This window comes from Eriocheir sinensis, chromosome 4 (assembly GCF_024679095.1).
Source record: "Eriocheir sinensis breed Jianghai 21 chromosome 4, ASM2467909v1, whole genome shotgun sequence".
NCBI classification, from domain to species: Eukaryota; Metazoa; Arthropoda; class Malacostraca; order Decapoda; family Varunidae; genus Eriocheir; species Eriocheir sinensis.
Genome location: NC_066512.1, coordinates 20,684,378 through 20,710,214, shown reverse-complemented (window position 1 = coordinate 20,710,214; position 25,837 = coordinate 20,684,378). Strand labels below are relative to the sequence as shown.

Genomic DNA, 25,837 nt, shown 5'->3' with positions numbered 1-25,837 from the left:
TAATGAGATAGACAGAGGCAAAGGCGGTTTAAGATAACGATACATGCAACCACTTTGAACCTCCTTATCTATACAGGTTTCAAGTATCTATTATTAAAGAACGCTTGATTCATTGACATTTGATACTTTGAAACAGTCTAACTTCTCTATGTAAATACAAGAAAAGGTACTGTACATTAGGGGACCACAAAACACAATCCCTCTGGCAGCCCCACAGAATAAAACCAGCATCAGATAGATAAATGTAGATAGATAGATAGATAGATAGATAGATAGATAGATAGATAGATAGATAAAGAGTGAGCATCCATCAAGTGCCCCCCCAATGAACATAAAGGAAGGAGTGCCTGCCGTAAATTCCCACAGTTACGCCACGTTTACAGGTATTGCGGAGGCGGGCAAGGAGATGAAGGTGACGTGACGCACCTTCCTCATTAGCCGGAGACTCGTGTAGGCGGTGATAGGAAGGCTGACAGATCATTCCCTTTATGTCCTTATTTGCCTCCATTGTATCTTTTTATTTTTATTTTTATTTTAGATTGTTTATACTTAAGGGTGACTGATCATTTCCTTTGCGTTCTTATCTGTTTGTTTCTCTTTTTACGCCCTTATCTGTCTGCGTTTTTTTTATTTAATTTTTTTTTTTTTACGTGCCAGCCTAGAGCGCCGGTAGGCTTTCTTGAGGGGCCTGGATGGTAGTCGGCCCCAGCCCGTCATGGCGCAGGTAAGTGTTTTTTTTTATTTTTATAGTGGCGCCATCTTTTAGGTCTTAATTTATGATCTCGTTCTTTTTACATACTGATTTATTATGATTGTTGAAAAGTAGTTAAGAATTCATTAGCTGGTCTGTAAATTAGGGAGGTTCCTTCAGGATGGCGAGAGTTGTGATATGTGCATGTGTGTGTGTGTGTGTGTGTGTGTGTGTGTGTGTGTGTGTGTGTGTGTGTGTGTGTGTGTGTGTGTGTGTGTGTGTGTGTGTACGTGACGTTCGGCGGTGTCTGTTGGTGATGAGTGCGTGAGCCTCGTTGGCGTTAAGTGAACATAATGGTGACTTAATGGCTCGCATGTGTACACCAGCAGGACAAACACCATCACCACCACCACCACCAACATCAACACTAGCACCCTCATCAAAGTGTATGTCGCCAACCACCACCACCGCCAATCCCCACCACAACCAACCATCACCAACCACCACTACCAATGCCCATCATCACCACCAACCACCACCAACCACCACGAATTCCCATCATCACCAACCACCACCAACCGCCAACAATTCCCATCATCATCACCACCACCATCACCACCCCTCACCATCACCAAGGCCACCACAGTATCCATTTTCACTCACCTCTCACGACCATTGTCATCACCGCCAACATCCTCACCATTAATGTAACTGGGAATATGAGACACAGCAGCAGCAACACACTGACATAAATGCATATAGGGCAAAAACATCTTAGGGAATTCACAACGCCGCCGGGAGAAGATGGGGAACAGATAACAAGCGGCTAGAACAAGTTAACAATCGTCCTGCTATTGACGTAACACTAGGAAAGAAAAAGGACGCAGTAAGAAAGCAATGCCTGGTGAAAATAGGTGAGAGAAAAAGAAAACTGGAAAATGAAAGTAAAAAAAAAAAAAAAAAAAAAAAAAACCCGCACAGGCACAAACACAGACACGCCCATAAACACACATACAGACAGACATCCAGATTCACGCACACATTCACACATCCATCCATGCATTCATTCATCCATATACTTACATACATAGATGCATTCGTACTTAATATATACATACATACATTCATACATACAAAGACAGACAGACATAGACAGACAGATATACTACTTACAAACAGACAGAATGATATAGAAAGACAAAAAAGGATATAGACAGATGAAGATAGAGATACAGATAGACAGAAAGACAGACAGACAAACAGACGAGCATACCCCAAAACACAAGCAGTTATCTTTCCCCCTCCTCCCCCACACATACATACACACATACACACATACAGACAGACAGAGAGAAGGACAGAAAAGGAAACACAAATACAGACAAAAAAACATAGATACACAGATAGACGGAGAGACAAACAAACATTCATCCCCAAAACACAACCACAAACAGACTCTTCACGTACCATTTTCTGTCGGTTGGCGTCGGTGACATTCGTGTTGAAGTTCCAGGAGGCCTCCATGAAGCGGTTGCACATGTCACTCGCCTCCCCGTCGTAGCGGAGAAGGAAATTGATGGCCTCGTTTTCATTGGTGTTGGTGCCCTGCGGAGGAAGCAAAGAGAGGGATGCTGAGTAGGCGGACTTGGATTGGGATGTGGAGGGGTGGTGGAGGGACTATGTGGTAGGGCTGTGGCTTCCCTACCTCCTTATCTATCCCACCTTTCTTCTCTCTCTCCCGAATCAGTGTTTTTTCCATTCTCGAGTCCATTGCTCACTCGTGCCATCCACTCCTTATTATCTTCTCTGTGTCCCTGTCTCTTCCCTCCACACCTCTTTCCCTACCTTCCTCTCTATCCCTCCTCTCTCGCTCTCTCTTCCCCTCCTCTCCGTCCCTCCCGTCTCCATACGTTCTTCGCTCACTGACAAGATAGACAACACTCGAAATTGTGTTTGTTTGTTGCGGCGTCCGACAGTTCGTTCTTTCGCTCAAACAGAAGAAAGAACGAGAGGGAGGGAGACAGAAAAAGAAAGACTCCAGCCCATATTTTCAAACATTCCTGGGCTTACACACCCACATTTGACAAGGCTTTCGTAGAGGTCGTGAGGCTTTCCATGGGTAGTTTTGTGAGTCCAATGATAGTCTGACAAGGTTTCTGCAGACACCATGAATGTGAAAAACAATCTTGAAAATCCAACTAATTACTTCGTGACTTTTGGAAGCATTTGTCATGAGAGTCGAAAGCGTCTGAGATTATGGGTGCAGGTATACTTAAGAGTCGTGTGGTTATGAAGGATACGAGTTGTGGATGAACAGAGTGATATGATTTACAGTGGGAATGGGTGGGAGGAAAAGGGTGTGGCAAGGATGGGGTGTGGGTAGTGTCGTGCAGCTGTTAAGAATACGAGTTGGGGAGGAAAAGGGTGACAACGGGGCTGAGTGGGAGGAAAAGGGTGTGACAAGGATGGGGTGTGGGTAGTGTCGTGCGGCTGTTAAGAATACGAGTTGGGGAGGAAAAGGGTGACAACGGGTCTTAGTGGGAGGAAGAGGGTGTAACAAAGTCCGTGGAATTTCGCGTGGCTGGTTAAGAGACACGTGTTGAAGAGGAAAGGGGCGATTAGGCGGCATGCTCGGGTTGGTTCAGGCGATGTTAGTGGCGTTAGGGTAGTGGTGCATGGTAGTGATGTAATGTGCTTCGTGTTATAGCTGATTGAAGAGGTTTGTGGTTGATTTAGGAGGTGATGATAGAGGTATTCCTATGACTAAAATGAGGCAGGATCGTACGGTTGACAGAGGTGTGTGTGGGGAAGCTGAGGTGAAGTGTACGGGGTTTTGTGGTTACGGAAGGGTTGAGGAATTTGGTATGAGGAAATAGTGAAGCGGTAGAGGATAAAGGAAGAGGTTGAGGGTTAGTTACACGAGGCAAACAAGTAGAAAAGGGTAAATAAAGAGATGCAGAAAGGGATAAATGAGGCAGAGAAAAAGAAAGGGATAAACAAAAGAGGCTTGGCTATGTGGTTGTAAGAAAGTGGAAAGGGTGCATGGAGAAGATGACAAGTTATATATAGTAGTGTGGAGGTACTGAAGTGGAGAGCGACAAAGGAAGAATGGAGGATGGATATGTGGAAGGGAAGAAAGTGGAAACATGCAACGATGTGGAGGAGGTGCACTGTTGGTGGAGCGTACATTGAGACTGACAAAAAAAAAATACAAATTGAGAAAGACAAAAATCAGACATAAACAGGGACAGACAAAGACAGACAGACTGACGAGCATACCCTAAAACCTAAACAATTATCTTCCCCCTATCCCCTCCACACACACACACACACACACACACACACACACACACACACACACACACACATACACATACATACCTCCATGCATACACACATACAGGATCATGACGAAGGTAACTGTCGCTGTGTTCAAGGTGTTGCGTAGTAGAGTCATTTGATGGGTGACTATTGTGTGTGTGCTGGAGTGACTTATGCTTGCAACCTTCTAATGAGTGCGTGACATTTCCTGTTGTCGTAGCTGACGGAAAATTTTCTTCGCTTGATGGATGATTCACACAGAGGAAGCATTTGCCGAAGGACGCGTCGCACCCTTCCCCAAACACAATTTTTCCTCCCGTGTTGCAATGGCTCTCTTTTGTGGTCTGTTTCTCAATATTTGAAATACTGCGTGGCGCCACCAATATGGACGCGCAGCCGTGTAGGAGCGCTATTGGGTGATCCTAACATGGTCAAACGCTAAAGCCCCGTTCACACTGTGCCGACTCTGGGCCACGACAACCCAGCGACTCAGGGTATACGAGGCCTTGGGTGTAGTATGTTGATGTGAAAGGGTCGCATATGATCGGAAAGAGGTCTAGAAACGATCGCCGGATGCTGATTCGGCACAGTGTGAAGGGGGCCTAAAAGTCGCTGGGTTGTCGTGGTCCAGAGTCGGCACAGTGTGAAGGGGGCCTAAGACTTTGCTTTACCCCTCACTGGTGTTTTCGGACTGGAGGATGGACGAGTGAGAGGCTTAAGATCTGTCTGTATAGGAGGCGCTTTACCAAATGATCTATGCGTACTCACGGAAAGAGAGGAAGAATTTTTTTTTCCATAAGCATCTTTAGAACACCCTCGGAGTTTCATTGCTTGCTCAGACGCGGCCCCTCACCGGGAACTCCACATTTCAAAACCTTACGCTGACCGGTTTTTCACTTATTTTGGTGTCACGCGCCTCATGAGTGTCAGCTCGTCGGTGTGAGTCGTCGTGTGGCTCAGCGTGTGTCGCCGGGAGCCAGGAGGAGGCCAGGCACGCCGCTCTGGCTGTGGCGCGGCAGGAAATTACTGCAGGAGCGTTTTTTTCCTTCATTTGCATCTGAAAGTGGTTTGTGTGGCCTTGTGTCTTCCTGCGAGAAACACACATATACACACATCCACGCACACACACACACACACACACACACACACACACACACACACACACACACACACACACACACACACGTGGGCATTTGCATAATAACATTGGTCTCGAGTTGATTTAAAAGCTTTTTGACGCGCGTCGTTCGGCACACGTCATGCGATGGGGCTGGGGGGGGGGGTGAGGGGGGGGAGCGGGGCGGGGTCAGCTGTCCAGGTTACATTACTCAAATTTAGGAGCAAACAGACAAACAGACGCCTCGCTTTGTTTCCTGACTCAGCGCCCTTGGCCGTTCAGGAGCCTCCGTAAGTTTATGTTCCACACCTGCGCCTTTCCTTTCACCCATACCTCCCTATACCTCCTGCCCCCGTCAACGCCCCCCGCCAAGGCCCCTCAGTGGTCCCGTCCATATTCCGAGATCCCCCCCTCGTCCATGTCTCCTCCATATTTCCCTCTTCCCGTTCATGCTTTTTTTTTAATCAAAGGTAAAGTAAAAAGAGTAAGTGGGTTAGAGGTGAACGTAAAGGTGGAGAAGAAGGAAGGATAGAGGGAATGTACAGTTGTATGGTGGAGGTTGCTCACCGTTCATGCTTCAGATAATAACCCTCCTCCCACTCTCGCCCCCCGCTCCAGTTCACCCCCGTCACATGAGATCATCGCCAGTGCTCCGCCACGCTCTGCCTCTCCTGTTCCCCTCCGCCGCCCATGCCTGAGGTCAACTCGCAACCTTTAAGTCTTTCACGAGTACATGAAAAAAACAAATCCGCGTGCATCCCTGCGTGGCTGGTTAGTGTTGGCATTCATTACGGGAGTCGTGAGTGGACTGGGAAGGTTATACAAACAGTCCACTTGTAATATGGTGCCAAAAGGTTCACGATAAAGATCATGGTCGGTTTTCTCAGACGTTTCCGCTTTTCACATCCATTATTTTCAAAGGGTTCTTATGAGGATTTGAGTATTTTTATTTGTAAACACTCGTACGGAGAGGCTGATTAGGCCGAGGAATTTTCAGTCTCTCAAAGTGCCACAGTTGCCCTCCACGCTGGCCGTCGTGTGTGTCTGGGAGTTCCTTCCTCAGGCGGGATTTTCCACCATACAGACGGACTGGAATCGGAGGAGCAAGCGAGACAGAGGTGGAAGGGAGAAGAGTGGATGTTGCTGATGATGGTGGTAGTGGAGGAGGCGTAAGGAGTGGAGACTAGGAGGAGGAAGAGGAGGAGGAGGAGGACGACGACGACGACGAAGATGAGGACGAGGAGGAGGAGGAGGCGAGACAGAGATGAAAGGGAGAATAGTGGATGTTAATGATGATGGTAGTGGAGGAGGCTTAAGGAGGAGTGGAGACAAGGAGGAAGAGGAGGAAAAGAGGAGGAGAGATCCCCACCATTCTGGAAACGAGGCGCCCCGACACCCTCATTTGGAATAACATTGTAACCCCTTTTACGAGCGTGTGTGTTTGTCTGCTGCTCTGCAAGGGGCGGCGAGTACCCAGCAAGGCGAGGATGTGTGGCTGTGGGTGTCGAGGGTGAAGGGAGGGGGTGGGGGTTATGTATGTGTAAGGCGTGGGAGGTGTGTATGTATGTGTGTATGTGTGTGCGTGTGTGTGTGTGTGTGTGTGTGTAGGGTGTGGGAAGGTATGTGTTTATGTGTGTAGGGCGATGGGAGATGTGTGTGTGTGTGTGTGTGTGTGTGTGTGTGTGTGTGTGTGTGTGTCCAGTAGTTTTTGTCCCTAGCATATAAAGTCTATAAGCTCTCTCCTATAATGGTTTTCTCTATGAATGTCTTCACTGCAAAATAATTACCCATCAATAGATTATTTTTTTTTATTTGTCCGAAGCGGAATGAAGCCGCGTGGATCAAAAATGGAAGCCTTGTCGCGAAAACAGTCGTGTCGAAAGCTTTGTTCAACCACTACTAATGTTTTTTTTTTATGGTTATAATCCTCCACAATGACTGACAAACACGAGTCACCATGGAATTCCATACTAAAGGAAAATTCCACGTGACACCTCTTCGTATAAAATTTGTGTCCGATACATAACGAACGAATCCTTGCGAGCCATAACGAAAGCTTTACCGAGGATACAGTCCCGCGTGTCGAAAGCTTTATGCAACCACTACGCGATGGTATTCTTTTAACGACTGAGACTCACCAAGACCCAACCAACCAAACAAACAAACAAAAAAGAAGAGATATACCCGCAACACACTTCTCCCTTAAGATAGGATAGGCGGTGGCTGAGTGGTTAGCGTGCTGGGCTCACATTCACCACGCCATGGACAACGTCGGTTCGAATCCGCACGCTACCACCTGGGATTTTTCAGTCACCGCCGAGTGGCCTAAGACTACCCACATGTTGTCCAGACTCTAGAAGAAACCGTCCAGTGAATCAAGAATGAGTTCCGGGGAGCAGCATGAGCCAAACATAACTGGCGCTACTATAAAAAATTGCCTGCGCCACGACGGGCTTGGGCCGGCCATCTGGCCCCTGAAGAAAGCCTACTTGCGCTATAGGCGGGGATATAAAAAAAAAAAAAAGATCCCCCAAAGAACGTGGAATCTGTCAATACATATAAAAACATCGGACAGTAAATATCAAGAGGCTGAGCTGCTGTCCTTATGATCGACCTTCCCCTCCCTCCCTCCCTCTCTCCCTCTCTCCTGTTACACGTGCTGTCTCAGGGGTGCATGGGCGATCACGTTGCCTGCCATTCATTACTAAGTGCATACAAGTACCACAGCGAAAAATAACCGAGAAGTAAGGAAGGATAACTCATGGAACAAAATAACAAATGCGAGACAAGACAGCGAGCATGAAAGACGAATGCAAGAAATAAGAACACATTATGAAAAGAAGAAACAGTGGAGGATATGACATTATTTTTCTACACTCGCACGGCTGTATTTTTTTACGGAACAGAAAGCAGCGCAAGAGTAAAAACAAGAAGAAAAAACCCACTAAGCACTACAAAAGTAAACAGAATGAGTAGCCAAAACATAGAAGTAAACAGAATGAATGGCGCTATAAGAGTAAACAGCATGAGTGTCCAGGAGGGGAGAGGAGAGGTCAGTTCCACATGGAGAGGTGCCTTAATGCTTTCTCCTGGTATACCTCAGCACGGGGGAAGAGAAGTACCACACTGTCTCTGTAGATGCATGAGTGGCCAGGAGAGGAGAGGAGAGGGCAGTTCGACAGGGAGAGGTGTGTTAATGCTTTCTCCTAATATACCTCAGAACGTGGGAAGAGGAGTACCACACTGCCTCTCTAGGTACGCTGGGTCTTCAGGTACTACAGCAAGGGTCGGCCAGGCATCAGGGGACATATTCTCAAACATTACGGGGCTTACAATTCACATTCCATAAGGCTTTCGTAGTGGTTGTTGGTACTACACTCTAAGAAGGGAGATGAGGAGGAGGGAGAGCAAGAGGAGGAACAAAGGGGTGAGAGAGCGGCAGTCAGGGAGCAGAGGCATGGTGGGTAGTTTTATATAGCGATGGTTTGACAAGTCTTCTACGCATTGAATATGAAAAACACTCCTTAGAACCTGACTAATCTCCTCTGTGGCCTTTGAAAATAGTTGCTGTACGAGTTTTAAGCGGCTGAGAATACGGATCCAGAGGCGCACTATATTTACACCCACCAAGGTCTCATTATGCTGCTCTCCTTGAAGTAACCGCCGCACCATACTCGCACTGTTCTCGTCGTCGCCCGGTCTTACAGTGACGTACGACCCGGCATTAGGTTCACTGTTTTATGTTCTACAAGATATCACCTCAAGAAACACCTCTTCGTCCTAATCTGACCCTCTTTTGGCCATTTTTTTCTACTTTCTCTTACAGGAGCAGTGGTAGCGGACTTTTTTGTTTTTATATATATTTTTTTACCTTTGAGCTGCTTCCTTTAACGAAAAAACACAGTGAGCGTACCAGTAAGCCTTGTATGGGAGGAGTAAACACAAAACAAACAGGAGGAGCACAATATTTACGCAATTAAAAAGGAAATATGACAATACATTTCCAAACCGCTAATGCCCACCTCAAGGACACCATCTACGGACTCTGTTCTCGACCTAACCAGCAACACGCACCACCAAACCCAAATTAAACAGGGAATACACTTTTTCTCTCCAAGGCCCGACGTAAAATGGCCGATATTTCACGCATGTTATTAAACTCATTAGTGGCGGCTCGTCTCGGTTCGTCTATAAATCAGTGGAGACGCCAACGAAAAAAATGAGTGAGGGAAAGCGTGACACGGCAATAATTAGTAAACATAAGGTAGATTTTTATTTTTTTATTTGGTCATGTATCCGTTAAAAGAAGAATAGCCAAGTGAGGAGGGGGTAGTTTAGAGGGAGAAAGGAATGAGGGAGGAGCCTGTTGAGGGGAGTTGAAGAATAAAGGTTATTTTTTATCATGTTTACGTCAAGAAGAATAGCGAAGTGCGGAGGGGGGGGGGGAGAATTTAGAGAGAGAAGGAGAGTGATGAGGAGGGAACCTTTTGAGAGAGAAGTGAGACGGGGGAAATTTGGAGAGAGCCTTTTAGCAGAGAAGTGATTAGGTGGAAATTTAGAGAAAACGTTTAGAGAGAGAAGTGAGGAGGGGTAAATTTAGAGAGAGCCTTTTGAGAGAGAAGTGAGGAGGGGGAAACTTAGAGAGAGCCTTTAGAGAGAGAAGTGAGGAAGGGGAAATTTAGAGAGAGCCTTTTGAGAGAGAAGTGAGGAAGGGGAAAATTTAGAGAGAGCCTTTTGAGAGAGAATTGAGGAGGGGGAAATTTAGAGAGAGAAAGAGTGATGAGGAGGGAGGAACCTTTTGAGGGGAGTAAGAGGTTGATCTTTTAAACGTTCAGTATTAATCTTTCATAACAATAATGACGATGATTTATCTTTTCTGACCTTTTTCATTATCTAAGGCGTTGTTAGTTGGATTTGTTGATTATTTTTATAACTTTTTACGACTGAATTTGTGATACTTGAGCTTGTGGTGGGAAGAACTCATCACTCTGGGACACGGGGCCAGTGTGACTTCTAGGTTACCATAGTTTACACACACACACACACACACACACACACACACATGCTCAGATTGTTTCTTACGGGTGTGTGTACAGTCTTTCGCCACAACGATTCGCACACCAATAAAAGGCTTCGCTCTATTGACACATAAGATACAGAGATGTGATTGCGTGGGATCTCTTTCTTCTTCTTCTAAATTCCCCAGGTTTTCCCAGGTAGCTGTTCATCGACTAGCCCGAGAGGGAGGGGGAACAATTAGATGAGCTGTATGCCAATCGCCCGGGACGTGATTCGAACCCGGGCCCGCGGATCCGTAGCTAGGCACGCTAACCACTGCAATACGGAGGAGCAGGTTTGAAGCAAGGTAAATTGATTAGGTGATGATTGAGAGAGCTTATAATTATGGGATTGATTATATGGGGGTGATATAGGGAAGGAGAGTCATTCGGAATGAAGGGAGGTCTGAGTAAGGGAGGGAGGGTAATGGGTGATAATGGGACCTTATTGAAGGGGGGTACGTGGGAGAAAACGACAATTGGTGGGGTGGGAGACAGTAAGGGGGATAGATAATTACATAAGCCACACTAACACTATGGTCCAAACTAGGTGATCAAAATTTAAAAACATTGCGCCCAACGTGGGGCTCGAACCCACGACCCCGAGATTAAAAGTCTCGTGCTCTACCGACTGAGCTAGCCGGGCGATGAGGGAGAGGGAATCGGAGAGCTATTTGATGCTGAGAGAAGATGCGAGTTACGGGCGAGAGGGAAGGACCGAGCAGTGTATTGCCCCGTGGAGGAAGAAAGGGGAAAGAATCGGAGGGATGGATGAGGCTGAGAGGAGATGAGAGTGACGGGCGAGAGGGAAGGACCGAGCAGTGTGTTGCCCCGTGGAGGAAGAAGGGGAAGGAATCGGAGGGATGTTTGAGGCTGAGAGGAGATGAGAGTGACGGGCGAGAGGGAAGGACCGAGCAGTGTGTTGCCCCGTGGAGGAAGAAAGAGAAGGAATAGGAGGGATGTTTAAGGCTGAGAGGAGATTAGAGTGACGGGCGAGAGGGAAGGACCGAGCAGTGTGTTGCCCCGTGGAGGAAGAAGGGGAAGGAATCGGAGGGGTATTTGAGGTTGAGAGATGAGAGTGACGGCCGAGAGGGAAGGACCGTACATGTGTTGCCCCGTGGAGGAAGAAAGGGAATGAATCGGAGTGATGTTTGAGGCTGAGAGGAGATGAGAGTGACGGGCGAGAGGGAAGGACCGAGCAGTGTGTTGCCCCGTGGAGGAAGAACAATACGAGAGATCAACAAACCGCCAGCTGCTCGCTCCGCTACGATGGCAAACACTTCAAAAACACCAACCGGGAACCCTTACACCACCACCACCACCACCACCATCACCACCAGCACCCTCATCACCACCACCACCATCACCAGCACCTTCACCTTCACTAACGCCGCCGTCACCACCACCACCACCACCATCACTTTTACCATCGCCTTCACCCTCACCACCACCAATATCACCTTCGCAATATCTCCGTCCACCACCACCACCACCTTCACCACTATCACCACCACCACCTTCATCACCACCAATGTAACTTAAGAATGACTAGTATTGATTAGTTTTTGATTTCATTCTTCTCTATTTTTTAGCATCTCTTAACATCACCATCACACCATCACCTTCACCATCATCACTATCACCACTAATATAACTTAAAGACTTGTATTGATAAGATTTGATTTCATTCTTCTCTGCATGTTTCTATCTTCTCTTTACACCACCACCACCCCCACGTGAAGGGCCTTGTTCATTTTAGCTTTTGACTTCATTCGTCTTTGTAACATCCCCACCCGCTATTATCACCATCAACATCATCACTATCATCATCATCATCATCATCATCATCCCCAGCAGCATCACAACTACCACTGTCATCGCTACCATCACTGCTACCATCATCGTCATCATCACCATCATCCCTAGCAGCACCACAGCCACCACTATCACCGCTACCATCATCGACATCATCATCATCATCATCATCATCATCATCATCATCATTATCATACATTACATTACAATTATTGAACGTCACTGAATTCCGTAAAACACAAGACCAATGCCCCCCCTCCCTCTCCCTTCCCCTCTACCCCCCTCTCTCAAAAAAAAGAAAATACGTTGAAGTTTGTAAGAAAGACGTACATTTTAGCGGCGGACACAACCCCCCCCCCAAAAAAAAAAAAAAACATCACTGCAAAAGTCATACTAAGAAAAGACGAATATAAGTTGTCGCCGCACCGCAAAACTCATGAAAGAAAAGACAAAAGAAAAAGAAAAAGAAAAAAATCGTCACGACCGCAAAGTTCTGAAAATGAAGGACAAAATATATAAACGTTCGCTGATCTGTCGACGCCGGGGAGAATATTCACGTCTCTTATTTATGTGTTTGTTTTGTTTCTTTTTCGTGAGCGACCTTCGTTTAGCCGTGTCGAGATAACCACACACACACACACACACACACACACACACACACACACACACACACACACACACACGGACCCTTCTCTTTTCTTCCTTTGCGCTGGTGGATGAAGGAGGAGAAAGGAGGAGGAAAAGGAGTAGGTTAAAAATGGGTTTGAGGAATGGGGTGGTGACAGGATAGTGACGGGGAGGCGGGGCGGATTGGGGTGGAGTCTGAGAGGGGTGAAGGGAGGGCGGACGTACGTGACTCCTCCCCTCCCCCCCTCCCCTCCCCCCACACCCACCCACCACCACCGCGCACCTTTTGAACACCGGATCAGGTGATCAATCCTTTCATCCGCGGGGATAAATCGCGGACTTCCCGGCGGTGGAAGAAAAAAAAAGTGAACAGTAGCCAAGGTGGAGAGGCCGAGAAGTGGAATGGATGTGGACAGGGGGAGAGGAGGGGGGTGGAGTGCTGTGCGGTGAGGGTGGAATGGGGGGTAAATTGAGTTTTTTGTGGGTATGGTAGGGCTAGATGAGGTATTCGTGGGGGGTGAGGAGGGGTTAGGTTGGGGAGGCTGGGTGGGTAGTGGGGTTTATGGAGGGGGGTAAGGCAGGTTGGGGAGGCGAGGGTAGATGGAGGGTTGTGGAAGAAGGCAAGGTTGGGTGGGGAGAGGAGGGGTTATGTTGGGAGTTTGTGGAAGGGGACAAGGCTGAGTGGGGAGAAGAGGGGATAGGTGAGGAGTTTGTGGAGGGGGCAAGGCTGGATGGGAAGAGGTGGGAGAAGGAAGAAAAGAGGGATATGGGATCGGGGGTGAAGAGTGATGTGGGGAGTGTATTTTCCAGAGCTTGACTGTGGAGGAGGCGATGGGTGGGGAGATAAGAAGGGGTGACGGATGGAGTGGGGTGGAGATGGGTGAAATGGGGTGATTGTGGACTGGAACTGGACTGGGTGGGGTGGAATGGGGTGGGCTAGGAAGAGCTGCTGTAGAGTGGGAAGGGGTGATATGGGGAGGGAATGGGTGGTGTGGGTGGTGTGATGTGGGGTGTTTGTGGGGTGGGGTGAGGCTGAGTGGGGAGGGAAAGTCACCGTTATGGGTCCTGCAGGTAGTCAGTTTCCTCTCCCCCCTCCCCTCACCTCTCCCACTTCTCCCCTCTCCTACTTCTCCCCTCTCCCTCCCTCCTTCCTCACCCTGCGCCACAACAGACACTGACCTTCACTCCCTCCCTCATTTCTTTCCTCCCTCCCTCCCTTGCTCCCTTCTCTCCTCCCTCCCTCTCTCCCTTCCTCCCTCCCTTCTTTCCCCTCACCCCTCCCTTCCTCTCTTCTTTCCCCCGTCGCTCCCTCCTTCCCTTCTCTCCTCCCTCCCTCCCTCGCACACGTTCCCGCCACGCGCCTCACGGCCTCCACATCGTGTTCACCTGTTCACCGCGTTACCTTGACGAGCGTTTAATTACAGCGGCATCCCTCTCCTTCCACCCCCCATGAACACCTTTACCGGCAGCACCTCGCACCTCACCTCGACTCCCTGGGCTTACCTCACTCTTGTACCTCATATTTAATCTTCCTCTACACCTTAATACCTCCATGCTCCACACACACCACACACACCAAACGCACCATACAAACACCACACACAACACACCAGACACACCAAACACGCCATACAAACACCAAGTCCCTCACACACCAAACGGATATCAGGCAGCGCACAGCAAGCCCGCCTCACGCCGCCCGTTGCGTCACACTCAGCCTCGCGTGCCGTCACTCCGTAGTTACGCGCACATCTTCCGCATTGCTTCCTACACTTCTCTCACCAGCAATGACCTTACGATGGTTGTTCACAGCGCTCCAGTCGGCTGATTTCCAGAGGGCTTGGTGTCCCGTCAGCCCCGATTCCAGTTTTAAAAGTTCATGACGTAAAGTGAAATGACGTAAAATGAAGTGAGACAAATACATCCCTGAGCTTTTTTGGTGTGTGTGTGTGTGTGTGTGTGTGTGTGTGTGTGTGTGTGTGTGTGTGTAATTCACCACGGCCTGATCACGAGGTGGACTCGCTTTCGCCAGCAGGTACCCTCCCGACGAGAGCAAGTGCTCATTATCGTCGATCTCTGGGTACTGCCAGGACCTCTCAACCCACACACCCCATCCCCCTTGCTCAAAGAGGGACAGTAACCACTCCTAGTCAACCGAAAGAATCCGGCCTGAGCGGGGCTCGAACTGCCGCCTGATTGGCCGTTAAGCCTCGCAGCGCAGCGCTCTACCGATTGAGTCACCGGAGCCGTGTGTGTGTGTGTGTGTGTGTGTGTGTGTGTGTGTGTGTGTGTGTGTGTGTGTGTGTGTGTGTGTGTTTTTTGTATGTCTATATATAGATATATATATATATATATATATATATATATATATATATATATATATATATATATATATATATATATATATATACATATATATATATATATATATATATATATATATATATATATATATATATATATTCAAACAATTCTTGACAAAAGGAAAATTATTTTAGGTTGTGTTGCGCGGGACCTGAGTGACCTTGAGCGTGGTACTTATGCCTGTGTGTGTGTGTGTGTGTGTGTGTGTGTGTGTGGAGGGGTGGGGGATGAGGTTGCCTTGTTCTCTTATCGGCCTCCATCACTTCCCACATAACCCTTTGTCCCTTTATACTACTACATTTTTTTCCCTTTACTATTCCTTCCTTTACCGTATTAGTCTCTCTCTCTCTCTCTCTCTCTCTCTCTCTCTCTCTCTCTCTCTCTCTCTCTCTCTCTCTCTCTCTCTCTCTCTCTCCCCCCGACACTACCCTCCCCTGTACCACGCCTCACTCCTCCCAAGCCTCCTCACCACACCATTCTCCTCCGTCCTGAACCATCTCCTGTCTCCTCATCCGCCTCGCAATGAATGTTCCTCTATCACCTCATTACCCTACTTTCCATGGCCTCAATGCTCTCCAAAAATTTTCTCACAAACTTCCCTTCCTGTTTCCACGCCCTCCTCCCCCTCACCGGAGCATATCACTCAACTTCACGCTTCACCACGCTTCTGTCTATCGGCGGAAGATGATAGACAGACGAGGGGAGGAAAGAATAGCCAAAAACGTTTTCTCTCGAGTATTTCACGATTGTCTGGCAGTAAAATAAGACGAGAAAAAAAATATATCTACTCACGCCGAGGAGAAAAAGGAAAAAGAATAACCTTCAGTTTTGAGATACGATGATGATGATGATGATGATAAATATAATGGATGGAGATACGAGAGATATATGTGGAGGTGCGGGGCGGAGAATGACACACGAAAAAGATATATAAAAAAGTGGAGAGTAGTCAAATAATGGCACAGAGAATACGAGGACATGAAAGTGTGATAAAATAGAGAAGGATAAAATTTAACTGAGGGATTGTGTAAAAATAAAATACATGCACAAAAGTAGAACAGCTGCTCAATATAAGGAAGAACAAGGTAAGGACAACAAATTAATCAAAGAACAGGTATAACAGGAAGCCAGGTGTAAGGCATCAGTGAGGACAAAGCGAAGGTGATGGACAATGTACTCTAAAGAAATGGACAGTCATATGCGTGGAGGACAGGTATAAGATAACAGACAACAAGACTGAGGTAAGACATCATGTTAAAGAAGGCTACATGTAAGGTTATGGCAGGTGTAACGTAAGAGTGAGTCCGGCAGGTGTGAGGATGGTGAGGCAGGTCAGGGAGGAGAGGAACGCAGGTGAGGGAGGGAGAGAGGGAGGGAGGGACAGGTGTGAGAGAGCGACAAGGGTAAAGAGAGGTCAGAAGTGGAGATCATGTAGGAACGCTTACTACAGATCAGAAAGGACAGGTGTTGAGAGGCGAGAATGTGATGAAAGGAAAATACCAAATAAAGAAGGTATAATTATGAGGGGGGTAGCGAAGGATTGCTGAATGACTAGACAACAAACGTAAGAATATAAGAGCCGTGTAAAGGTGAACATGAGTGATAAACGAGACATTATGAAAGACAAAAATATAAGGATGAGATAATGAAGGATAGAGGAGTAGCGAAGGATAGCTGAATGATAGACAATACACGTAAGAAGTTAAGAAACGTGTAAAGATGAGCATGAGTAATAAGGAAGACATTATGAAAGACAACAACAGCAAAGACAACAAATAAAGACAACAAATAAAGACAACAAATAAAGACAATAAAGACAACAAATAAAGACTAACAAAAGGAGGATGTGATGATAAAAGACATTAGGAAAGACTGACAAAGAGGATGAAATAGCAAATGCGAGGCGACAGTGAATCAGGAGAGGCGAACGCAGAGAGAGAACGAGACACTACGTTGAGCAAAAATGAGGAGTATGTAAGAATTATAAAAAGTATTACAAACAACGAAGATTAGAAACGTAAATAAAGCGAGATAACCAAAAGAAAAGAATAACAAAAGAATGCAATAAGTTAACGACCATGAGAGACAAACACGAGAACAGAACAAGACATTACGAAAGGCATGAAGGAAAAAAAAAGAAAATGTATCCCAAACAACGAAGATTAGAAAAGAACAACAAAAGAATGCAATAAGTTAACGACCATGAGAGAGAAACACGAGGACGGAACAAGACATTACGAAAGGCATGAAGGAAAAAGAACAGGACACCAGATGAAGGTAAAGGGCATGAAGATAACGGAAAAAGGACAGCAAAAATGAAAACCGTAAAACATTCATTAATAAAAAAAGAAAGATGTAGGATATTGCGTTTAACAAATGTGTGAAGTCAAGGCCTGGCCAGTAAACCTTCGCAAGCACAGTAAACGGGAAGAGGAAGATAGTTATATGAATAAACAGAGAGAGAGAGATGGAGAGATAGATACACGAATAGACAGATACATAAAGAGAAAGAGAGAAAACACGTATTATCTGGCAAAGGTATCAAGGAGAGGAAACACGAGATGAATGAAGAAACAAATGACGCCAGGTAGAAAGACAGACAGGTAGACAGGTAGACGGGTAATCTTACACACCTCACCCTATCCTTGGCGGGTGAATTCATGACACGCGGAGGAAATGAGTGGAAGGGAAGAAATAGATAAAAAAGAATGTATGATCGACTGCATGAATACGAGAATAGAGAGGAAAATGATATACAGAGGATTGAGTAATAATAGAAGCGGAAGAGGATCGTTTGTGGAAATTAGAATTGGGTGTCATGTGTGTTAAGGACGCAGGTAATGAGAGAGAGAGAGAGAGAGAGAGAGAGAGAGAGAGAGAGAGAGAGAGAGAGAGAGAGAGAGAGAGAGAGAGAGAGAGAGAGAGAGAGAGAGAGAGAGGAAAAGACAGACAATTACAGACAGGTGAAAGCTATATTACAACACTTACGTAGATAGACGAACAGAAAGACAAACAGACAAACCAACACAAAGAGAAACTTGGAAAGGTAAACAGACAGACAAACAAAAAAACACAGATAAAAAAAAATTACCTGAAAAGACACAAACAGGTAGAAAGACTGACAGACGGACAGACAGACAGGCACATATACAGAAAACAATTAGCACAGAAAGACACGTGGATAGACAGACAGACAAACAGACAGACGAATAGCGGTTTAGTATCCCGTCCGTCGAGAAGTGTGGCATTTTTCTTTTTTTAATGTACTGTTAGACCCCAAAACCGTAGCAAAGAGGAGGAGGAGGAGGAAGGGAGAGAGGGAGGAAGAGGAGGAGGGAGGAGGGGGAGGAGAAGGACAAGGGTAAAGGAGAGAAGGGGGAAGGGGAAGGGTTAAGGAAAGGGGGAGGGAGGGAGGGACTCCGGAGCTTGTTTTTCTGCCACCGTGAAACTGCAAGAGCGTGATGTGGGTTACTTTTTTTTTCTTCGTGTGTGTGTGTGTGTGTGTGTGTGTGTGTGTGTGTGTGTGTGTGTGTGTGTGTGTGTGTGTGTGTGTGTGTTAATTTTTCCTCCTACAACGTGAGAGGAGCTGCGTAGAGGCGGTGACTGCAGCGACCATTCGAGTTTGGGGGAATTTCCCTTATCAGACTTAACACACTCCTCTGATGCGCATTCCTCGATACCTCCCTCCCTTCTCCCTCGCTCCCTCGCCCCCCCTCCCTCTCCCTTACTTCATCTCCCTGCAGTCACACCACTCTTTATCATCACATTTCTCATTCATGCATTATCGTCTCGCCTCATTCAATCATTCCTAACTCATATATTTCTTGTTTCACCTCTTAATCAGTTATCTTTACCCAGCAGACATTCTTCCATTCATCCTTAACAATCACCTGTCATTACATTCATCCTCCCTCTCACTATCGGTTAAAGTGTTACAGTCGTTGATCTTTGTGACTGTCATCCTCCCTGTCAACCTTCGATTCTCCCTATCCGTCCCATCCCACCTCTTCATCTCCTCTTCCTCCGTCACGCACCACTCGTTAAACCTGATTACTCTCTTCGGTTTTGTCCCTTTCCGTGTTAGTTCACCCCCAGCCCTCCCCTCCGCTCGCTTTTGTTCCTCCCTCACGCCTCTCTCCTTTTCCTGTCCCTTATATCTCTTCTCGCTCCCCTCCGCCACTTCCTCCTCCTCCCGCCCTTTCCTCGACTCCAACACCCGGACCTTATTCTTCAGTCCAGTTCACCGAGATGCAGCTGCCACGCCCCGCCCCGCCCCTCCCGGACTCTTTTCTTTGCCCTCTGTCCTTCTCGGCATGACTCCCTCTCTCCCTGCCTCCCTCACCTGCCTCCCTCACCTGCCTCCCCTGTGCATCCCGGTGAGCATGTGTGAGGTAGGCAACGCATGACCTTGAAAGGATCTCTGGGAAGGCGTTCTTAGCAAACTCCTTCATTCTTTTCTGGTTTTCGCCTTCCTCCCTCCCTTCTTCCCTCCTTCCCATCTCCTCATCCTATTCCCCCTTCTCTTTCCGATTAACTTATTTTTCTTCCTCCTCCTCCTCTTCCTCGTTCTTCTCTTTTTACTCTTACGCAATCTGGTTTCCCGATTTTTACTCCTGTTCCTCGTTTTGTTTCTCATACTTTTATCCTTTTTCATTTTCCTCCTCCTCCTTCCCCTCCTACTCCTCCTCTTCCTCCTCCGTGATTCAGCGCCGGGTTATTTGCAACGTGTTTTTGTCAAGGTCCCGTGAGAGTAAAATAAGAGCGTTGGTGATGGGGGATGGAGGGACTTCTTGCACGCGCTCCCTTTGTCGTTGAGAAGGAAAGTGATCGACGTGGCGTGAATGACCACCCCGAGCCACGCCGCAGGGAGGGGGACGCTCGGCCTTGCTTGTGTCGGGTGGGAGAAGGGTCCTTGATGTTTGTTGTGTTTTGAGCAGGTTTTTTATGTTCGATTGTAAAACTGGCGTCATTTCATAATCACACACACACACACACACACACACACACAGACACGTGGTCTAACATGACGCCTGCCGCGGCGGGAGGAGAGGAGCGCAGCGAGGATGTCCCCGGATGTTCCTGCCAACCGCGGACCCGTCAAGTCGTGGGCACCGGTGAAAAGTCGTGCCAGGAGAGAGGTCGCGGCGCGTGAGGGAGCGGGGCACAGTGCTTCCTGGTGTCCCGCGGTAAGGCTCCCTGCCATGCATCGCGGATTTGCACAGCCTCGCTCTGCCTTCGCTCCCTCAGCCCTTTTTGAGGTAAGACTTGAAGGGTTTTAGGTAGGGGTACGGCTGACCTGCTACCGAGAGGGGACTTACGTATGGAGAGGGGAAGATTGAACTGCCGTGTGTCAAAATCGTCTGTTGCTGGGGACGGACAAGTGTTTGGGGGAATCGTTCAAGCAGCGAAGTATTTTGTTACCGAGTGAAGCGTCAGAGTGTAAAGGAATGCTCGGTGTTTGTCATCAGTCCAGGATGCGTCTAGTGAAGTGTGGTGACGGGCGACGCGTGGGCGATAGGACTCTCACCTCTATGCCTCTGTCGGAGATCGCCGCTCGCGTCCCTGGCACTCCACACATCACCACCACCACCACCGCCGCCGCCGCCGCTGCCACTCCCGGCCTCCAAACAACCTTACGACAACCCGTCATCGCAAGAACTGGCGGGCCAACTCCCCAAGGCTCGCTTATATACGTCTGGCGCGAGCTGGAAATTTTCCCTCGGCAGGCTACGTATAGCCCACCCTGGCGCTCTCCCTCCCTCCCTCGCCCTGCCTGTGTGTTATAGCATCCTTTGCAAGACCCCCGCGCCGCACATACTTCACAGAACTCCCAGGGAATCCAATGAATGCAAACAAGACCCACCATGCGGCTCTTCCCAACATTATCGATATAGTTCGCTCGGGAAAATAAATCTCATCAGTCTCATGCATTTTCGTCAGTAGTGAGAGGATGGCAGTGCGGGGGTGGGCGAGGGCAGGTGGGGTGGGTGGAGGGCCGCCAGCTTTGTGTTGTGAATAGGTAATTATCATTCTGGGAAAACTACGTCGTGAAAGGGGAAGTGCGCCACACGTCACCTATTACCTGAAGAACACCTGATGATGGCCCTGCATTAGTACACTACACACATACATTCCCTCTCCCCCCACATTCCCCCCCTCATTCATCTCCCTCGACACACCGCAGCCTCTCCCATGCACTCCCTTCCCACATACTCTCCCACGCCCCTCTCTCCATTCTCCTTTTCAGCCTCTCCCACTCCTTTTCCATCATATAGCTACTCCCACGCCTCTCGCCATCCTCCTTTTCACATGTCATTCTGTCCTTTCTAATCCGTAAGCAGCCTTTTCATCACCCTCTTCAGTATTCATCACCAAACTCCATCACATTCTTTCTTCCTACACGTCATCCACTCTCTGCCTCCTTCTACCCCTCTACCCATCCATCATATCCCGTTCCTGACCTTCCAGTACTAACCCTCCACTCTCCCTCACAGCACGATTCTTTAACCTCCCTTTACAAGAAAATGTTGCCCCTTCATCCTCCAACCCAACCCATCATTGTCCCTTCCTCTCCCTTCCCTGCATGCCTCCTCTAATCATCACTCTCTCATCCTTCTTTTTCTGACCCATCCTCTTCCCTTGCCATCTTCGAAGCACGTTACCCTCTCTTACGGCTTCTCCAACTGTCCGTTATTTGGAGGTATAGAGTTTGGCGTCTTTTTGCTTTTGTTTTTCCCCCTGTGAGCTAATTCCTTTCCCTTCTTGCTCGCAACATACATTCCTCTGTGCCGAGCCTTTCTCTCTTTCGCTTCTTCCTTCCTTCTCTCATTTCCTTCCTCCTCCCCTCCCTTCTTCCATCCCTCCCTCCTCCCCTTTCTCCCTCTCTCCCTTCCTCCCACACATTCCCCGCGCCGCGCTATGAGTGTCGCGCGGCGCTCCTGTAGTGGGTTTCAAGGTAACGAGAGGCGAGTCACCCGTGTCACCTGTCGGGAGGAGGCCATGTTCGCCATTTCGTACGCACCATTCCAATTCGTACTCATAATAAGGTATCAGGAAAAAAAAATCCTGCAACATATACCTGAACTAAGGGAAAGAGACAACTACGCAGCTATTATTTTGGCATTAGTTAATTTTTGTATGCCACTTTTTAAATTTCCGGGAAGATTATCGCTTTTGCTGGTGTGAGAACTGATTGGAAGGGTGCGTAAGAATAGGCGAACAAATCTTATGAAGAACCCAGAGCAGTTATAATGTCAGAACACAATTGAGGCTCATCTTCATTAGCGGGTTCACACACACACACACACACACACACACACACACACACACACACACACACACACACACACATTATCGTGATTATTATGATTATTATTATTATCTTTACTATGATTATTGCTATTATTGTTATTTCTATTTTCCTTTTTATTTTCAATCATACTACACACTCACACTCACACACTCACACACTCACTCACTCACTCACACGCAAACAATCCCTCACTCCGGAGCTCTTACGCTTTCTCTCGTGGAACAAACAATCTCGCAGCCTCGTCATGGGCCGCCGTACGCATGACAAAGGCCGATGTTCTCTTCAAGGAGGGGACGAATCTGCGAGGAAGGCATCCCTCACTCGAACCAAACCGGAAGTACAAAGACGCATATAAGGGAAGGTAAAGATTGAAAAGAAGCGAAGGAAAGTAAGAGAAACAGAGGGAAAGGGAGGAGTGTGAGACAAAGGGAGGGTGAAAAAAGAAAGGGAGAAAGGGGAGGGACATGTGGGGAGTGGAAAAGGAGGAGGAATGAAGGGAAATGAAGGTAAAGAATGAAATGAAGCGAAGGAATAAGGCTGGGCTGGAGTGTTTACAGAATACAGGACAACATTCAGAGGAGCTTTGTGCAGTTATGGTTAGAGCGAGTTTTTTTTTTGTAACGTGGACGCTGGCCAAGACTCTATAAGGGAAATTGAAAAGTGCCCAAAGAGGAATGGAGAGATCACTGCAAGGAATACTTATAATGGATGAAAGAACTGCAAATGGATTAGAGGGAAAAAAAAGAGTAAAAACAGAGGCAATGAAGGTAAAAAAAAATGGCATTGGGCGGGACAAGTGTATAGAAGAGAGGATATCAGATAGATAGACACCTCTCCACCCGAAATTGCCCTCTCTTTTGGCCACTCTATACTATCTTTTGTCGTGGGAGCGGCAAGTAGCGGGCTTTTTCTTTTTCTACACTCGTTTCGTTGCCCTTGAGCCGTCTCCTTTGCTGTAAAAAAAAAATAACTGGCAGAAAGGATCCAGAGAGAGGCCGTTTATCAGAGGATGCGATGGGGTTGAAAACGTGCACTGAAACGTTTACTTCGAGATTGTAAACTAGAAGCACAAGACAAAAAAGGAATGGAAATATTTGGGAGAGGACAATGTAATGCAGTGGAATGATACAGACATGATGATGATGATGATGATGATGATGAAGATGAGGATGAAGATGAGGATGACTGTATACACAAACCCATCTTCACAACACACACATACACACAAACATACACCTATTTTTTTTCCCTTCAACACAGCATCAACAACAAAACAACAATAACGACAAAAACAACACACACACACACACACACACACACACACACACACACACACACACACACACACACACACACACACACACACACACACTTATATTCCACAAAAAACAAACACCACCACCAAGAATAGTAAAAAAAACCCTCCCTCCCCCATCACACATAGCAAAACAACCCCTCCCCCCAAACCCCCCCTACACACACCAGCACATACCTCCACACTCGCCACACTCAACCTCTGGGGGGTCGAAACCTTGGCAGAAAGCGCATGCATGGAGATTAACACGACCGCCGACACCACCGCGACCACCACCACCACCGCCCCCACCGCCGCCACCACTGCCCCGCGCACCCACATGACTCCACTGTCCGATCGCCGACTGAGCTGGGCATCACTTGGCTTGCGCTTTTAGCTTGGCATGTGTGGGTGTCGGCCAGTGAAAGAGGAGGAGGAGGAGGAGGAGGAGTAGTAGGAGGAGGAGGAGGGCGAAGAAGAGGAGTAGGAGGAGGAGGGCGAAGAAGAGGAGGAGGAGGAGGAGGAGGGCGAAGAGGAGGAGTAGGAAGAGGGGGGTTATATTTTTTTACTTGTCAAGGAAGAGTATGTTGCGTGAGAGGCGCTGTGTGTGTGTTTTATGTGTGTTTGTTGTTTGTTTTAGTGGTGCTCTCTCTCTCTCTCTCTCTCTCTCTCTCTCTCTCTCTCTCTCTCTCTCTCTCTCTCTCTCTCTCTCTCTCTCTCTCTCTCTCTCTCTCTCTCTCTCATTTGTCTTTTAATCTATTTTAGAGAGAGAGAGAGAGAGAGAGAGAGAGAGAGAGAGAGAGAGAGAGAGAGAGAGAGAGAGAGAGAGAGAGAGAGAGAGGGGGCGTGTCATCCGTCAGTAGTAAATTTGCATACTCATGTCTCTAAAAACCAATATGGCATTCTCTCCTAACGCTTGGCTCGTCGTCGTCATCGCCTCCCGTGTAACGAAGACTAACGCGCGTCACTTTGGCCTCCTTACTCTGCCCTCACGTGAAAAATGAATACTCGACTTCAGTAAATAGGAGAAGAGTCAGTTTGTATTTGTTATGGTACAGAGGAGGTGCAGGCAGAGCAAGAACCAAAAAGAAAACAAGTAGATGTGTTGTACCTGCAAAGAAATTGTCGAAAAAATGAAGCAAATTTATGGAAAAAAGATAAAGTTGTATAAAAATTACCACGTGTCTTGAAGGAAGAGAAAAACGGTGGGTGGGTGGAAGGGGCAATGGTTGTGAGATGAGGAGCGTGGAGGTAGAAAAAGAAGAGAAGGCAAAGAAACAGTATACGAAGAGGATCGGAGGGTAAGTACAGTCAATAGGAAAGAGGAAGAAAGGAAAGCAAAGAATATGAAAAAGAAGAAAATAGGAAAAATAAAGAGTGGGACGAAAGGACAATGGAGGAAGAATATGTAAAGGAAGGGAAAGAGTTAATGGAAATTGAGGAAAACGAACGAATACAGAGATGGAGGAGAAAGAGAAGGAATAGAAGAGGAGGAGGGAAGCGAGGGAAGGAAAGCAGATGAGGAGTGAGGGAGGAAGGGAAGATGATGGATAAAACGATAAAAAGGACAAATGTGGGTAAAAGAGGGAGGAGTCTTGAAAGGAGGAGGAGGAGGAGGAGGAGGAGGAGGAGGAGGAGGTGACAGTCCCTGTAAATCTCATATATCTGCTGAATGAATGGAATTATTGACCTTAATCTTGCACGTCGCACACTCAGGAAGCATTTATCTTGCCTTCTTACGCCCTCAATTCTCCTCCTCCTCCTCCTCCTCCTCCTCCTCTTTTAACCCCTTTTCCTTTGCCGCCTCATTCTTCTTCTCCTTTTCATCGTTCTACCTTTCCTTCTCCTCTTTTCCTCTCACGATTTCCTCTCCCTCCTATTTCTCTTCTTCCTTATCCTCCTCCTCCTCCTCCTACTACTACTACTACTACTACTACTACTACTCTTTTCCCTCCTTATCCTTTGCCGCCTCATTCTTCTTCTCCTTTTCATCGTTCTACCTTTCCTTCTCCTCTTTTCCTTTTACGACTTCCCCTCCCTCCTTTCTCCTCTTCATTTACCTCCTCCTCCTCCTCCTCCTCCTCCTCGAACAAGTCTCATCAGCGTTGCAAGTTTTCACGTGGAGGTCAGGTGCGCATCCTCCTGTCAATTATTCTACACCTGTCCAGTTGTTTTGCGTAATCGGTGTGCGTTGTAGGGTGAAGAGACGAAGAGAGAGCGAGATTGATAGAGAGATAGA

The 25,837-nt window shown here is 47.4% G+C and overlaps 1 protein-coding gene and 1 non-coding gene across 3 annotated transcripts in view; both read right to left on the bottom strand.

Annotated features, from left to right (window-relative positions):
• The window catches only part of LOC127009800 (angiotensin-converting enzyme-like), a 53,286-nt gene extending 29,329 nt beyond the window's left edge, over window positions 1–23,957 (bottom strand). The window contains exons 1-2 of one of the 2 annotated variants that reach the window (XM_050883157.1): window positions 23,797–23,957; window positions 2,159–2,296 (exon numbers count right to left, since the gene is read on the bottom strand). In XM_050883157.1, coding sequence (XP_050739114.1) covers window positions 2,159–2,296; window positions 23,797–23,940 — 282 coding nt within the window. In that variant the 5' untranslated portion in view covers window positions 23,941–23,957. Of the gene's footprint in view, window positions 1–2,158; window positions 2,297–20,519; window positions 20,758–23,796 lie in introns of those variants that run through there. The other variant, XM_050883153.1, reaches the window with a different exon arrangement.
• Trnak-uuu (transfer RNA lysine (anticodon UUU)) lies at window positions 10,760–10,832 on the bottom strand. The gene has a single exon. It is a non-coding gene; the product is annotated as a tRNA-Lys (tRNA).
• Window positions 23,958–25,837: the final 1,880 nt, after the last annotated feature.